The 17,053-nt window shown below is 33.0% G+C and overlaps 1 protein-coding gene across 1 annotated transcript; it reads left to right on the top strand.

The window, feature by feature from the left end:
- Positions 1-2,246: 2,246 nt before the first annotated feature.
- On the top strand, positions 2,247-2,816 carry LOC149177929 (uncharacterized). Its single transcript, XM_089423488.1, has one exon. It carries the CDS (start codon positions 2,247-2,249, stop codon positions 2,814-2,816), a length of 570 nt encoding a protein of 189 aa, XP_089279614.1.
- Positions 2,817-17,053: the final 14,237 nt, after the last annotated feature.

Genomic DNA, 17,053 nt, shown 5'->3' with positions numbered 1-17,053 from the left:
AGTTGTGGGAATGCACAAGACTATTTATAACTTCATGGTTCTTGGAACTTGAACCAAGCTCTATGTTCATAAGTTGGACACGAATTTTGATTCATCATCGCATTTTCGTCTTACATTTTGGGATATTAGAATTATAAATGATATTGGGAATACTTTGGGTAGCCACATTTAAAAGAAAATAAATGAGAGAGCTATAGGGGGACTATGCATATATGTTTGAATTTATGTTCAAATTAACCTTACTAAAGGTCTTAGAAACAAAATGATTTTGGAATAGAAAATTTTAGATAAACTTGGGTCTTGGATTATGAAAATATAACATTTAGGTGTGAGGATGGTGTGTTGGATTACCATCCTCACAGAAAAATGGGCTAAATCTAAATTGAATAAGAGGAAAAGGTTGAAATAAGCTAATCTTACTTATCTAAAATGATGTTCGGGGATTCCTATCTTGCCTTGGAAGATGTACATGTTAACTTTTATTTCTAACTTGTAAATGAATAATGTGGATATTTTTTATAAAGGTAGTATAAAATTTAAAAGAAATCAAGATAAGAAAAAGGAAGGAATAAGATTATTTTTATGATGTAAATAATGACATGTAAATTAAGTATGTAATTTTATTTTTGATACTGTAGAGTTGTATGCAATTTTATTTTTTATATTGTAGAGTTTCGATTTTAAACTTATAATATGATCTTACAAAATACAATTTTCCATTCTAAATTAAGAAAAAAAAAAAATCATTACTTTTTATTTGAAATATTAATTCATATTTAAAAATTAAAATTAAAAATTAAAAATAAATTATTATATTATTATATAAATAAATTTATTTAACAATGATAGTTTCTACTTCACAATTATATAAAAACATTTAAAATAAATATAAATTCAATTATTTATAAATATCACAAAATATCATTGAACCTAACATGTTTTTTGAGAACTTCTAAACATATAATTTTATGGTGGAAGAAAGAAGATAACCATAGATGCTTATATTTCCTAACATGTTTTTTGAAAACTTCTAAACATATAATTTTATAGTGGAAGAAAGAAGATAACAATAGATGCTTATATTTTTTTAAACCTATAATTTTATAGTGGAAGAAAGAAGATAACAATAGATGCTCATATTTTTTATATATAATTGTTTGAATCAATATTTTTAAATTAACCATTTAAAATTCACAAAGCGCACCACCTAACATTGCTTTGTCTCTTGATCATCTTTATTTTAAAAGTATAGAATTATATCTCGGATGAAATACTCATCCATCAATAATATAAAATAGTATTACCACATAACGTTGCTTTGTCTCTTGATCATCTTTATTTTAAAAGCATAGAATTATATCTCGCATGAAATAATCATCCATTAATAATATCATATAGAGTTTAGTAAAATTATATATTTTTTTAATTAATAAATAAATATAAGTATCTTGTTTTGAATATGAATTAAACGGGATTTTTATCTAAATTTTCCTTTTATTTTTTATATATATGATTGGCCTCAAAATTAAATTAAATTAAATTGATATATATATATATATATATATACCAACCATGAATTTGGTATATCGAAGCACACTCAACTTGATGCGATTAAAATCTCTCTATATATATGAGATTTGCTTAAACCCAACTTGGTGCATTTGGTAAATTCTAAGCAACCCGGTCGCTTATGCGCAGATTGCTGAATTTTAACGGCAATGTATGCACACTTAGTGTAATTAATAAAAGAAATGGCATTTTCGAGAACATTTTTTGTTATCATTAATTTTAATCACTATCGTACAGACATTTTAAAAAAATAGAAATCAACTAGTTTCGGTGTCATAAAGTAAGGCTCAAGAGAAAACCGACGGCAACCAAATCTCCGTAATTGATTAACCCGACTCCCCCGAACACGCCGAAGTCGTCCACATGCATCCACATTTACGGTCAAATAAAAAAATGGTGTATCGTCTGTATTTTTTCGGCAACCATCTCCACTCACACTTTATATATGCCTTTATCCCACCTTCATCTTCTCACACCAGACCACCCATTACCCATCTCTTCAAAGTTTCAGCGCGCAGGTGCTCAGAGGCTTTGCGTTATCACCCTATTGCATTAACATAAAATTCCCTCGAGTCAATCGACCGCTGCGAGGGATATATCGATCGATCGATCGATTAATAGAGAACTATAAAGAAAATTTATATAGAGGGCGGCTTGAATTCAAGCAATAAGAATCAATGGGGAATCATCTGTGCTGTGCTAAACCGTCCAGAACCACCGCGGCCACGAAAGTTATACGATGGGACGATGGTGGCATTGAAGAATTTTGGGAGGAAATGAAGGTGGGAGAGTTGATGATGGACAATCCCCAGCAATTCGTATGCGATTTCAGTGATCTCCAAGCAGGGCGTCGCATTGCAGCACTCCCTGCAGAGGAAGATCTGGGGTTGGGAGGCGTTTATGTTCTTCTGCCGATGCAAAAATATTTGCGTCGCGTACTATCGCCATCCGACATGGTCTCGCTAAATTTGTTAGCATTTCAATGCAATTCCGGCCATAAAAAGCGCTCCTGCAACTCCAGGATCTTTCCGGCTATTGGCACGGACCATTTAAGGGAGTTTTGTTTAAAGAGAGGTAGCGGAGGCAGATCAGATCAATTACAGAAGGGAGTAGCAGAGTTGGAAGTAGATGAAGACGAAGACCAGCCGCTGGTATTGGGGTTGGGCGAGCACAGGGTACCGAGTTTCAGGTATTGGAAACCGGCCCTCGAGACAATAAAGGAGTCTCCGCTCGTTTGCAAACCCTAAAAGCTGTGCAGTACCTGAACTTCTTGATATTTCAGTTGGATTGAAACTTTGCATTTTACATTAAAAATCGATATTTCTTCCAAAGATTAATGCATATTTCAGATAGGAATGGAATGTATTCTAAAAACCACACCAGTTTATAAGGCCTCTCAACCTGTGAAGGTGAGAAGAGCTTTTTTCCTCCTCCAGGGAGGTTTCAGCGTAAAAGCTTTTTTTCGCAAATAAAGATATCTTTATTGCGGTTGTAGTAGTTGATATATGTGAGAGAGATATATTGATTAATGAATATAGTTTGATTGGGTGTTTTTTCATGAGTACTTTAGCTGGGCAGTTACAACATTTTCAAAATTAATCTAATGTTTCTTTATAAAAAAATCTTCAAGTGCTCTGATATCAAATATTAAATGGATTGAAAAGTATAAAAAACGTTATAAAACAAATTATGTTGTAACATCTAGTACTCAAACTCATTTTTATAGGTATAAAACAACATATTATAAAATAAATTATGTATAAACTATGTAGTAATATCGAGTCAAAATCATTTTTATAGGTATAAAAAACATATTATAAAATAAACTATGTAGTAATATATAGTAGTCAAAATCATTTTTTATTTCTTTTAATGTTATTTCTAATTTGTTGTTTTGTTTGTTTGTTTTAATTTATAATATTTTCTAATCTATTTATGTTGCGAAGAAGTTATAGCGAGTGTTATTTAATTGTTATATGAAGATAGAAATTTAGTTAAATTAGGAATTTGTTAGATAATATAATAAAACCAATTGAAGTATTTGATTGTTAAATAAAATGATAGACTTAGTCAAATTAAGAAATTGCTAGATAATTTAACAAAATAGATTGAGGTTGTTGATTTATACAAAATTCTATGTAAAGAGATTTTTTTCATGTAATTTGTAATTTGAGTATGTGAATGAAAAAGAATTAAAATGAAAATGTTGAATCCAACTTAAAGAAGACTATATTTAAACTATAAATTTGTGACCTTTTCCTTTAATTTGAACTAATACAATAGTGTGTGTATTATCTATATGGTTGTAATTTTGTATAATGGTGAGGCTAGACCTATATTTGTTTTATTGTTGTTTGTAGGAAGGATGAAAATTGTATTGAAATGTTGCAAAAGCAATTTTCGTTAGAGTTTCGAGAATCTCATATCAAAGTCTGATTCAAAGTGTAATCTTAAGTTTTGAGACTGAACTAGATCTAGTTTCTTATAAAAACAAATAAGAGCTATTTAATTGACAGAAAGGAAAATTGTTTGTCATGGATTGCCATCAATTCAGACTACGAGGTATCTAGCTTGAACCCAATTAATAATTACAACGCGGAGTTAGATACCATATCTCTGGATCAAAAAACTAGCCATGATAGAAGAGATACCATTACCAAAAAGACATCTCGATTAAAGGAGGTATCTGAATAAAACAATATCCAGATTTACATGGATATGTAGATTATTCTTATCTCTAGATCTCTAGTCTATCAGCATAATAAAACCATCTACATATTTAGTTTCTAGATTGCCCAAGAAATTGGGATTTATGCATTCAAGCAAATTTTAAGGTTGAGATTGAACAAAGCACAATTAGTGCTAAAATTTAAATTTGATCACCACGATTGTAAGAATTCCTTGTTTAATTTTCATGTAAATATATAATGTATGGAATCCACTTGTGGTTAGTTAATTATTATTGGCTATGGAAACTGGCATTGGCAAGAGGAAAAAGACAATAACTAGCAAATTATTTATTATAGGCTAGTAAGGACCTCGGGAAAAATGAAAAAAAATAAAGGAAAATGAAGAAATTCTACTTCGTCAAGTGGGGAAGAGGAAGAGACAAGAAAAGGAGAACAATAGTAAAATAATATACATGCAAGGGAAAATTAAAAAAATGAAACAAAATAGAAAATAAATTGGAGAGACAACATTCTACGATTCACTTTGGAAAAAGATGGAGAGAACACTACAACAAGGGAGAAGAGAAGAACATTGGACACAAGCAAAGAAAAAAAGGAGAGAGAGCAATTCATGTGGCAGCTAAGAGGAAGGTTTAGAAAACATTGAGCAAGGGTAGAAAATAATTGTGGATTTGTAGGTAAAAGTGTGCATGTTGATTATCTTGCTGGGATTTGAATGCATCGTTCTTCCATTAGTTTATTAGTCATTCTTGCTGTCATAGGCATGAGATTTTGTGGATTGAGAGTCATGTACAACCTTGCCTTATGCCATTTCCTAGACAGCCATGATGTAGTGGGTTCCCTGTTTGGTTGAGCTTTGGATTGTTGGTATATTTTAGATCCTAGTTGAAGTGGTCTCAGGAAAATCCCAAGGATTGAGGGTGGAGATGGTTTTCTTCATGAAGCTCTTCACAAGTCGGTGGAGACAGGAAAATTCCTCTAGGTATGGTGAAGAAACTTTGAATCCAAGCTTGTATTGGTTTGGTGATTTCTGGACCAATTTAGGTGAAATCACTGTGGCTTGAGGGTGAAGATGGTTTTCCTCTAGATTCCCTGTTTGGTTATGTTTTGGTTTATGCCATGTGATCCCACATTCATGCTTGGAATATAGCATGGCGGTGACTGGGCTAGAAGAAAGATTTTGTTCATCCCAATCAATAATAGGGTGGTACGTGGAAGTCCCTGACTTGGTTGGTATTACACATATGTTATTATGTGTTATTATTTAATAAGATCACAATGAGCACAAATTTTAGTTTATTTTGTTATATATTACACATATGTTATATATTTCTTATGATGTGATGTGCTCTTGTTATTGATCTCACTCATGGTTTAAAAAGCTATTGAATAGTTTAAATGAATGCATGAGTTAATATGTGTTTGTTACAACTAGTATGAGATTGCAGTAAGCCTTCTTGATGAACAACTGATGAAATTAATGAAACAGTGAAATATATGCATTCATGACCCACACGTACTATGTTTACAAAGTGTTTATCTAAATGATTAACACATGTTTGGAAAGACTGAACAAGAACAAAACTTAGAAACAAGATGAGAATACTCAGGAACCTTGTTGATAAAGTTTTTGGCAGCGGCTTGTAAGCAAGGCCTAAAACTCTGGAACTAGGTCTGTGGTCGTAAGCATAGAAAGGGGAAATCTCAGCCACAACCACATGGAGGACGGGATATGCATGCGAATGGAGGCCTTTGGCCACTCTGAATGGCTTGCATGCGTGCATTTGGGTTGTAATTTAGGTCAAAATGTGGTTCTAGCTTAGGGAAAAGGTCACAAGTGAAATTTGGTTGACATATGTCTAACCACGTGTCTCTAAGTGTTACAATAAGTTGGATAAGTGGACCCCATTTCCATAACTAAATCTTGTACGTTGGGTCATGCATAGTGACTCTCAACTCATGTTTACCCTAGTAAGTTGTAAAAGTGGGTGAATGTGGAGTGGGGTGTATCAGAGTGGTACCAGAGTAGGTTCACAACACTAGACCTTAGGGTAAATGCAGATTGTTATGTATGCATGTCAATTATCTATGTATTTATCATGCATGCGTGTCATTTATTATATTGTTATTGCTATTCACATGATGTTGTTACAGTTTTGATTAATGTATAAACTAATATGATTGATATTATTATGTATCGTGCTAACCTGGATTGACCTGTTCTGATACAATAACCTCACCATACGTAAATTGAGGTAATGCTTTTGATTAGTGTTTTATTTTATCTAATAGTGGTAAGTTGCAGGAAATTAGAAGGATGGAGATGAAAAGAAGAATGGTTGAGTACAATTCATATGAAACGCCATACAAGAAATAATAGAAATCAGTGGGATGGTTGATATAAGTTGGGCGGTAGGGAGAGGGAGACTCTTTTGATATAGATCATACATTAAGAATTTTGAGGGTAGAGCACATACATTGTAAAGTAGATAATGAGAGGTTGATTAAAGCACGGGAAAGTCTTACAAGAGCTCAAAAAAATCAAGATAAGGTCAATGCAATTATTATTTAGTCTTTCAGATTTACAAAAGTATGGATAGTTGGGGACCAATGATGGAGATAGATAGGAAAAAAAGACCAATGGAGTAGATGGAATCCAGTCTCGAAAAGGTACCGGATGGACATGGATGGTCCATTACCAAGTAAGTTATTTTCACCCAATACACAAGATTTTGCCCAATGGTTTGCTGACATGGGCATTCCATTAAGCTTAAACGCACAAGATTTCACCTAATGATGTCATTTTAATTATTGCATCGAGCTCATATAAATGTTATGTTTGTCATGTTTTTAACAGTTTTGTTTTTTCATAAGATTCATAAGAACACCGAGGATGGTGTTCCCCCAAGGGAAAATTAAGGGAAAAAAATGGAGAGACAACATTCTAGTATTCTCTTTGGAAAGAGAGAGAGAGAAAACTACAACATGGAAGAAGAGAAGAGAACCTTGGACACAAGCAAGGAAAGAAAGGAGCACAATAGGAATTCGTGTGGCGACCAAGAGGAAGGTTTGGACAACAACAAAGAAACGACAGAAAATAGTTGTGGATTTATAGGTAACAATGTGTATGTTGATTATATTGTTGGGATTTGAATATATGGTTATTGTATTGGTTTATTGGTCGTTCTTGTTGTCATTGGAATGGGATTTACCTGGATTGATAGTCATGTACAATATTTTCCTTATGTCATTTCCTAGATAGTCATGATGTAGAGGGTTCCCTATCTGGTTGAGCTTTGGATTGCAAGTAGATTTTGGATCCTGGTTGAGGTGATCTTAGGAAAATCCCAAGGGTTGGGGGTGAATATGGTTTTCTTTAGGAATCTCTTGACAGGTGGGTGGATACACGAAAATTCCTCTAGGTATGGTGAAGAATTCTGAGTCATCCAAGATTGTATTGGTTTGGTGATTTCTAGACCGGTTTAGGTGAAATCAACGTGGATTGAGCGTGTAGGTGGTTTTCCTCCATATTCATATTTGGTTATGTTTTGGTTTATCCCATGTGATCCCACATCCATTCTTTGAATATGGCATGCAAGTGATTGGGTTGAAATAAAGATTAGGTTCATCCCAATCTATGGTTGGGTGGTATGTGGAAGTCCCTGACTTGGTTGGTATTATGAATATGTTATGATGTGTTATTCTTTAACCAAATCAAAGACCACAAGTTTTGGTTTATTGTGTGATTATATGATTGGTTTGTCATGGAGTCATTCTGGTTAAATGCCGGTTGCATGCATGATATATTTCATATGCTATGATGTGCTCTTGTTATTGATCTCGCTCATGGTTTGACAAGCTATTAAATAGTTTATATGAATGCATGAGTTAATATGTGTTTATTACAGCTAGTATGATAGGGCAGTAAGCCTTCTTGATGAACAAATGATGAAACTAATGAAGCAATGAACATATATGCATTCATGACCCACAGGTACTATGTTTACACAGTGTTTGTCTAAATGATTAACATTTGTTTGGAAAGCTTGATCAAGAACAAGGCTTAGAAATTGGATGAGAAGACTTAGGAACCTTGTTGATAAAGTCTTGCGAAGTTTCTTGTAGGCTAGGTCTAAAACTATGGAATTAAGTATGTGGTCGCATGCAATGAGAGAGTAAATCTCATCAATAACTACATAGAGGATATATTATTGATGCGGCTAGAGGCCTCTCGCCACACTGACTGGTTTGCATGCGTGACTGGGTTGTAAGATAGGTCATAAGGTGGTTTCAGCTCAGGGAAAAGGTCACTAGTGAAAACTGTTTAACATATGTGTGACCATGTGTCTCTAGGTGTTCTGGTAAGTTGGAAAAGTGGACCCCATTTCCATAATTGAATCTTGGAAGTTGGGTCATGCATAGTAAGTCTCATCTCATGTTTACCCTAGTAAGTTGTAAAAGTTGGTGAATCTGGGGTTGGGTGTTACAATGAATTCCAGATAGAATTATGAATGCAGAGTGAGAAATTCAAATCTCTTAGAAGAACTTCACAGAGAATTGGTCTGCAATTAAAAGAAAAAATCAATTAAATTATGAGACTGAAGGTAAACAATTTGGTATCAGAGAAAAGAGTGCCCATATATGGCAGAAATATGCATAGGAGTAGGTCAAAGAATTCCTGTAGTAAATGGAGCCCTACAAATAGATAAAGAAGCTAAGGAGGAAGCCAAGAGGAAAATATTGTTTAGAATAATATGCAAGTCAAAGGGTAAGTGTTACAAAGTTGTTATTGATAGTGGCTGTACAAATAATTTGGTTTCTACTGATATGGTAGACAAATTAGATTTGAAGAGAAGAACACACCTTACTCCTTATAGAGTGTCATGGCCTCAAAAATGGAATAAGATTTTGGTAAATTAACATTGTAAGGTGGTGTTTCAAATTGAGAGTTATAAGGATTAGGTATTATGTGACATAATTCCCATGGATATTTGTTATATTTTATTGGGAATAATATGATAGTATGATAGAAAGATTATTCATGATGGTAGGAGGAACACCTATACACTTAATAAGAATGGTAAGAAACATGTCTTGTTACCTTTGCAAGATGAAGGAACAAAGGAAGAAATTGGTCCTAGTGTGTTTTTAATGAGTGGAAAGGATCTATTGCAAGAAGTCAAGAAAGAAGAAGCACATTTTTCTTTGATTGGAAATCCTAAGGTAATTCTTACTAGCACAAGTTTACATTATTTTCCTAGAGAAATCAAGTTATGTTGGATAGATTTATTGATATCATTACTGATGATTTGCCAATTAGTTAACCTCCTATTAGAAGTATTATTCATCATATAGACTTAATTTTTGGATCAATTCTTCCAAATAAAGAAACATATAGAATATCTCGAAAAGAGAATGAAGAAGTGAATAGATAATTGAAAGAGTTATTGGATAATGGTATCATCAAGGAAAGTTTGAGTCCATGTGCTTTTCCTAAAGTACTATTGGCCACCCAACTGACAACCCTTTCATTTTCCAAATGAAATGGGCCCTTTATTTTTATTTTCCTGTGTGTTTTTTATTTCCATACCTATCTTTGAACTAAAATGTTGTAATGGTTTTGAAGTACAGGTTTGGTTTTGGATTTTAATATGAATTTATTTTCATGTTTGGTGTGTTTCTCTAAAGAAATGGAATATTTATCTCAAGTTTTGTTGACCATGGTCACTAGTCATTTTTTTACATAAGGTTGCTTGGTAATAATATGACCTATTTTTATTTTTCCATTTCATGAGGCTATGAACTTATTCAACCTAGCCAACATATGAATATTAAATTTTTCATTGTATTTGATATAGTTTGCTTATTTTGATTTTTGGATAAAGTTGTGTGTGAACCATAATTTTTATGTATTATATGGGTCCAATGATTAGTGATATTCTCTTGCTTGTGTACCTTGTAATATAATTGGTATATATGGGTTTCGAATGTGTTCATATCTCTATATGAGAAATATCATTGTTTTATGGTCTTATTCCTCATAATTTTTTAAATTTGATTAATAGTTCATTCGTGGATGCATAATATAGTGAAATGTTATGTGGCGGTGGTAGGCATATCCGATGAGATTTTTTTTTATTCAAATATTTGTAGTTTCTGGTCACATGGAACAATATATTCAAGATGTTAACAAAGGTTTTCAACAGTTGTTTGCAATGATTCACTATTATCATGACTTGAATTTTCAAGTCATAGTACCACTCTGTTATGAAACCGACTCACAAAAAGATAGAAAATATAGATCAACGCCTTAGAAATAAGCCTCTTTGAGGGGGAAACCTCCTTTACATTACACAAATGAACAATTCTTAGATGATACAAATGACAAGACCTCCTTCTTTTTGTAGGAGCATAAGGGGTCATAATATAATCAGAGTCGACAAAACAATAATAATGTAAGGGCACAAATAATAACAATAGTGGGCTTCTATGGGGCATAATAATAACAATATGGGGACTACATGGGCACAACAATATAATAAGGGGGTTGTACTAATAACAATAAGGGGTTACACTAGTAGTATAGAGACCTAACATGCCCCTCTCCTTCAGAAAGTGTTGTCCTCAACACTTTAGTAGTTCTTGATGCTTCAATATAAAATTCTTGTTCTCCCATGTGGAATCTTCAGCGAGCAAGTTCTTCCACTTGATGAGATACTCTAAAATTGCTCAATTTTGTAGCTGTCGGGTTCTTGTTTCTGTGACTGCTCCAGGTTCCAATATGATTTTCCCTTCCTCTTCAAGTTCTGGCAATATTGTTTGAATTGGGATATTCTAAAACTTTTGAATGAGCAGCCACACTTCTTTGTCCTCCTTCCATTCATCCCTTGCTTCATTTATCCAATCTAGTTGGATAATAGAAATAGCATAAAACAATGCTTCCACATCCTTATCCTTTCTTGAGAGTGCATCTGTAGCAAAATTTTGCTTCCCTTTTCTGTAGATGATGTCAAAGTCATAACCCAACATATTTGTAACCCATTTTTCTATTCTTCTAAAGATAATATTTGTTCTAAAAAGTATTTAAGACTATCATGATCCATTTTTACCTTGAAGTGTCTTCCCATTGGGTAAGGTCGCCATTTCTTAAGTGCATGTAATAATGCCAACATTTCCTTCTCATAAATAGCTTTCATGAGATGTAGCCATAAAAATACCTAACCACCTACATCAAAACTTTTTTCACTGCGATGTTGATCTACTTGTTGTTTCATTCAATTCTACACTAAAGTGGCGTTATCCTTTAAAAGTTGGAGAACTTGTTGTTGATGCTCAATGTGATCTTTCACTGCTTGAACCTTTTTCTTCTTGATATGTCCTTCTATATTGAGATTTTGAGGAGTAGTAATTTCTTCCAATGCTTTACAAAATATGGTCGGATTCATTTCTTGATGCTCGATGTGATCTTTCATTTCTTGAACATTTTTTGTTTTGATATGTCCTTCTATCTTGATAGTTGAGGAATGGTAATTTCGGCCAATGCATTATAAGATATGGTTGGATTCATTTCTTCTTTCTCGATGTGATCTTTCACTTCTTGAACCTTTTTCGTCTTGATATGTCCTTCTATCTTGAGAGTTTTAGGAGTGGTAATTCTTGCCAATGCTTTACAAGATATGGTCAGATTCATTTCTTCTTTCTCTGGGGCTGGTTCCTGGTGTATATCCTCTTCTTTTGATGTTTCTTGATCCTTTTCTTCCTCCTCTTCATAATCTATGTAAAATAATTTCTTCTCAGCACACTTATGACCTTTAGTGCATTTGCTATCACAATTGTAACAAAGCCCTTTTTCTCTTTTTTCTTCCGATTGTTGTGGTGTAAACCTTGTAGGTTGTGGAAGGCTATGAGAAAAAACATTTCCATAATTATATTCGTGAGTGGTGGGATTCCTTGTTTCCATAATTTCGCTTTCAATTTTTCTTGCCCACTTGAAAGCCTTCTCCAATGAATCAGGTTCCCAAAGACAAACCTCATGTTGAATTTTATCCTTTAAATTACCTATGAAGACATCAATCCTTTGCTTCTCTGGAATATCTTTTACCCTTATATTCAATTTTTTAAATTCCTCAATGTGCTCTGCCATTGAACATTTTTGTTTGAGATTTATCAATTGGCTAAACAAGGTGTTTCTCTTTGTATCTTCATAATGTGCTATCATTTCCTTTGTGAAAATTGACCACGTAACAAGTCATTTACGAGAGAAAAGCCCTTTATACCATAAAAATTGATCCAATTCTAAATATGAAGATGTAATACATACCTTTTGTAACAGTTGCACCTCATGTAGATCAAAATATTGCTCCATATGTAGTATCCAATTTACGGGACCCTTGCCATCAAACTTCCTCACATCTCCTTTTCTTGATTTTAGGATCTCAATATTGAAATGACTGTGACCTAAATTTGGATCTTCCAGTTCTGAAATTGTGACCTGCAGTATTCCTTTGTGTCCTCTTTCCAATGCCACCTGTCTGATTGAAATTGGACTCTCCAAGAAAGAGTTATGCACAATCTCCCAAGATGACATGATTATATACCTTTTCAGAAGAGCGAACTTGCGTGAAGTGTCAAGTGTCACTGTTTTGACCTTCGAATCTGAAAAATATACATAAGAAACTACAATTCATCCTCTTTTTGTAACTTCTTACGAAATGTCAATTTGATGCTCCGAGAGACATTTATGACGATTTTCCCAAGGTCACCTGTTTAGGATGTAAATCGGGAGCCTGTAGAAAACATAAATGTCTCAGATTATATTTCCGAAAATATAGCGAGACAAGGTCTGAAATTTGGACCTGAGCTTCACCAAGATTTCGGTTCAAATGGGTTTTAATTTTAGAGTCTGAACCTTCATAGAACAAATAGTATAGCAAAAATTCCACGTTGACCTATTTGAGATGAAATTCTGGAGCTTGAAAAAACCCTAACTTTCTTAGATCATATCTCCAAAAATATAGCGAGACAAGATCTCAAATTCAGACATGAGGTTCAGATCGATTTTGTCTCAAACATGTTTTGTTTTTTAGCTTCTGAAAATTCGTAGCGAAACAGTTATAGCGAAAATTCCATGGTGACCTATTTGGAGAGCGAAACCCTAGAATCCACAGCTCTGATACCAAATGTTATGAAATCGGCTCACAAAAAGATAGAAAATATAGATCAACGCCTTAGAAATAAGCCTCTTCGAGGGGCAAATCTCCTTTACATTACACAAATGAACAATTCTAGGATGATACAAATGACAAGACCTCCTTTCTATATATGAGCCTAAGGAGTCATAATATAATCAAATCCGACATAACAATAATAATGTAATGGCACAATAATAACAATAGTGGGCTTCTATGGGGCCCAATAATAACAATATGGGGACTACATGGGCACAAAAATATAATAAGGGGTTTGTACTAATAACAATAAGGGGTTACACTAGCAGTATAGGGACGTAACACACTCTAATTGCCATAGTTATTGTTTGGTACACTCGATCTCTCCAATCATCCAACTCATGCCATAACAATTTTATCTTTGCATTATATGCATTTCATATCTCTGTTCGGGCTTTGCATGCCGATCTACAAGTTGTTAGGGTTTCAAACCCCTATTTGTCTTGTTTTACCTCTCGTTCATATAAAATTCCAGCTAAAATTTCATTAGGTCTAAGGTCATGCCTCCCATAATAAAACCCAAACAAATTGGGAGAAATATCATCGAGTCATATTACGAATATTTTGTTATCTTTCAGTAGGTTGGATGATGGGAATTTATCCAACCTTTTTATGGTTTTAGTGAAGGGGTATTCAAAGCCTTCGACTCTACATTTAATTGAAAGAGGGAAAAGGTTAGTGACCTGGAAATTTCAATGGATGTTAATTTCATTGCCGAAGTGACCCATCTCCCTACCAAGGGTGAGAACTAGTTGAAGAACTATCCTATGCGTGAAATACATTGGAGGAAAGCCCCTGGAAAACAAGAGTTTTGCATACATTGTTAAAGATATGTCGATTTCTTTCTTCAAACCTAAATGGCAAGATCTATTGTTTTCTTTGCTTCACTACATAACATGTTAAGGGTGCTATGGTTTAGTGTTTATTTACCATATTCACCTACTCATTGTCATTTTAGGGTACAAAATTAACCTTTCATATTATTTATACAAAAGCCTCACCAAAATGGCCAAGACACATAAGACTGAGTATAAAAAGCCTAACAGGGCTCTATTTCATCATGACCTTATATGCATTTTGGTGAAGCATCATTTGATCAAAACTAACAATGTTTGAGATGCTTTTCTCTTTCACAATGGTTATAAAAAATCCTAAGTTTCTAAGCAACCATATCTTGCACCTATGGTCTCGCATAGTCCTCGACCAGTCGACTCAGATCTATCTGATTCTCTCATTATCGATGAGGATGTCTTTGATGAATCATTCCATGAAAATAATTTATATTTCTTTTATGGAAATGGGGTTGAAATCTATGAAACAATACCTATACATGTTACCAGGAGTATGGCTAAGAATATTGATTTCCATGATGTCGAATTGAAACTAGAATTTAAGAAAAAATATGATAGGTTGAAATGCTAGAAGTTAGTCATAACATGATATATAATTAGTATGTATATAATTTATAATTAGAAAATTTTAGAAAGAGCTCATAAAAGTTTCAAAGATATTTTGAACTTATTTAGAAAACCATAAAATGTTATTTAAACAATTCATTAGTACTAGAGATGTTAATTTAAGCCTTTTATGTAATTCATGATGGTAGAATAAATGTAATTATGGAAATCACACGCTTCTAACCATGACAATTTCTTAGAATTAGTAGCATTTCAAATGTGTAGAATCATTCAAAATTTCAAGTAACTCATAAAAGTAATCTTAAAAGAGTTGACTACATTGGTATATGGGTGGTTTACGTGTGTGTATATATATATATATATATATATATATATATATATATATATATATATATATATATATATATATATATATGACTTTAGATTTCAAATAATTGATTAAAATCATTGTAATAACATATATTGATTGCACTAAAAGGCACTTTCTACTATCAAATATGAAGTATCAAAGTTACTTGCATCACAGTGTGATTGTACTTATTTTCTTTATCCATGAAACTAGAAATCAAAATGAATATTTTGTAAAATTCTATTTATTGAACGTTGTAGATTCCATATTTGTGGCTTGATGGTGACTACATAATTCTTTTACTTCTTGAATCTTGTAAATTACATATTCATGGCTTGATGGAGAGTCCTACATAACTCTTAAATATTATACCATGGAGTTTCTAGTTGATTACATATGGATTTGTTACAACCTTTTATTTTTCAATACCATGGAGAGATAATTTTAGTCTAGCATATAATTGAAACATATTCACAAAATGGATGTTAAAATTCATTGAATACAAAGTAACATATATTTTAAAATAGAAATATTAGTCTTATAATTAATTAATTTTAAATTGTTATCTTTTTTAATAAAAGTTATATTGTATGAATCTTTTTAACCTAGAGAAATAATTAACATCCATAAAATCAAATTTAATGAACATCCATAAACAATAATTAATAAACATCCATCAACAAAAATAATGAATGTATCAATAAAATGCCCATATGAAAATATATACAAATTACATTACATGAACATCCATAAACTGAGATAATAACCATCCATAAATTGTCCATATGAAATTATACAAAGGTTGAATCACATGTGAATGTGCCCTATGAAATGGGCCTAAAAATATACAAATTTTGTGTTCTAAGTAACACTACCCCTATGTGACTGCTAGTCAAACATGACATCCAAATCATGGTACTGTAATATAACAAATTCAAATTCAAATTAATTATCATTATTTACAAAATAAACAATATACAAAAAATTGGTTTTGAACCACATTTAATTACATATGAATCTACTAACCTGACTCAAGTCCAAATGAAAGGTAGGTGGGATGGGGGTCTAATCAATCTTATTTTGGTGCTCCTGTGCATGTGGCTCAATGATTGGAGCCTACATTGAGGGACCTACATTGACAATGCCTCCGTACCAAAAATCCCACACATTTAGCCACATCATTGCGGCCTTGGAACCACTTTGCATCTGGTCTTGTGTACGCAATGGAAAAGACAAAGTATAATTAGTATACAAATTAATTAACATGCATGTAACTTTAAAAAATAAAATTTTGAAATCTTAGGAAAATAAATTTTTACCTCAATTGTTGGTCCATGTGGCTCCACATAGTGACTACTCCATGTTAGTGTGATAAGGTGGAGATGGAGGCTACTATGGGTGATCAAATTCCCCCTTGAATGACCTCATAAGCTCACCCATTTATCCCTGTGTCTACATGTTATCATGAATTTATTAATGTAAATGCAATATGATATGAACTTATTAATATACATAATGTGTAATTTGATGGTAAATGTCAAAATTTATGTATATGTGCCTAGTCTGTGTCACGTTGGTTGTACACCCTCCAAGTCTTATGGATGGCATCATGAAACATACATTCATATGCCAGAACCTAGTCAATGGGTAGAATCTCAAGCATTGAATCATCAAATAATGGAACTAACAAGTCGTGAGGCAACAAAGGTGGTCTTCTCATCTCACCACGCAATGTGACTTGCACACTAGTCAATGTGGCATGCATGCTCTTTGTAATGGTATCGCTGGTATCAATGTCGG

This window comes from Pinus tabuliformis, chromosome 4_1 (genome assembly GCF_031772625.1).
Source record: "Pinus tabuliformis cultivar Carrire ecotype Pingquan chromosome 4_1, CPIR1, whole genome shotgun sequence".
Lineage (NCBI taxonomy): Eukaryota > Viridiplantae > Streptophyta > Pinopsida > Pinales > Pinaceae > Pinus > Pinus tabuliformis.
The sequence above is the reverse complement of the archived record's forward strand: the minus strand, read 5'-3'. Positions and strand labels throughout refer to the sequence as shown.

Coding starts and splice junctions, on each gene's coding strand:
- LOC149177929 (XM_089423488.1), top strand. CDS start 2,247: ATGGGGAATCATCTGTGCTGTGCTAAACCGTCCAGAACCACCGCGGCC.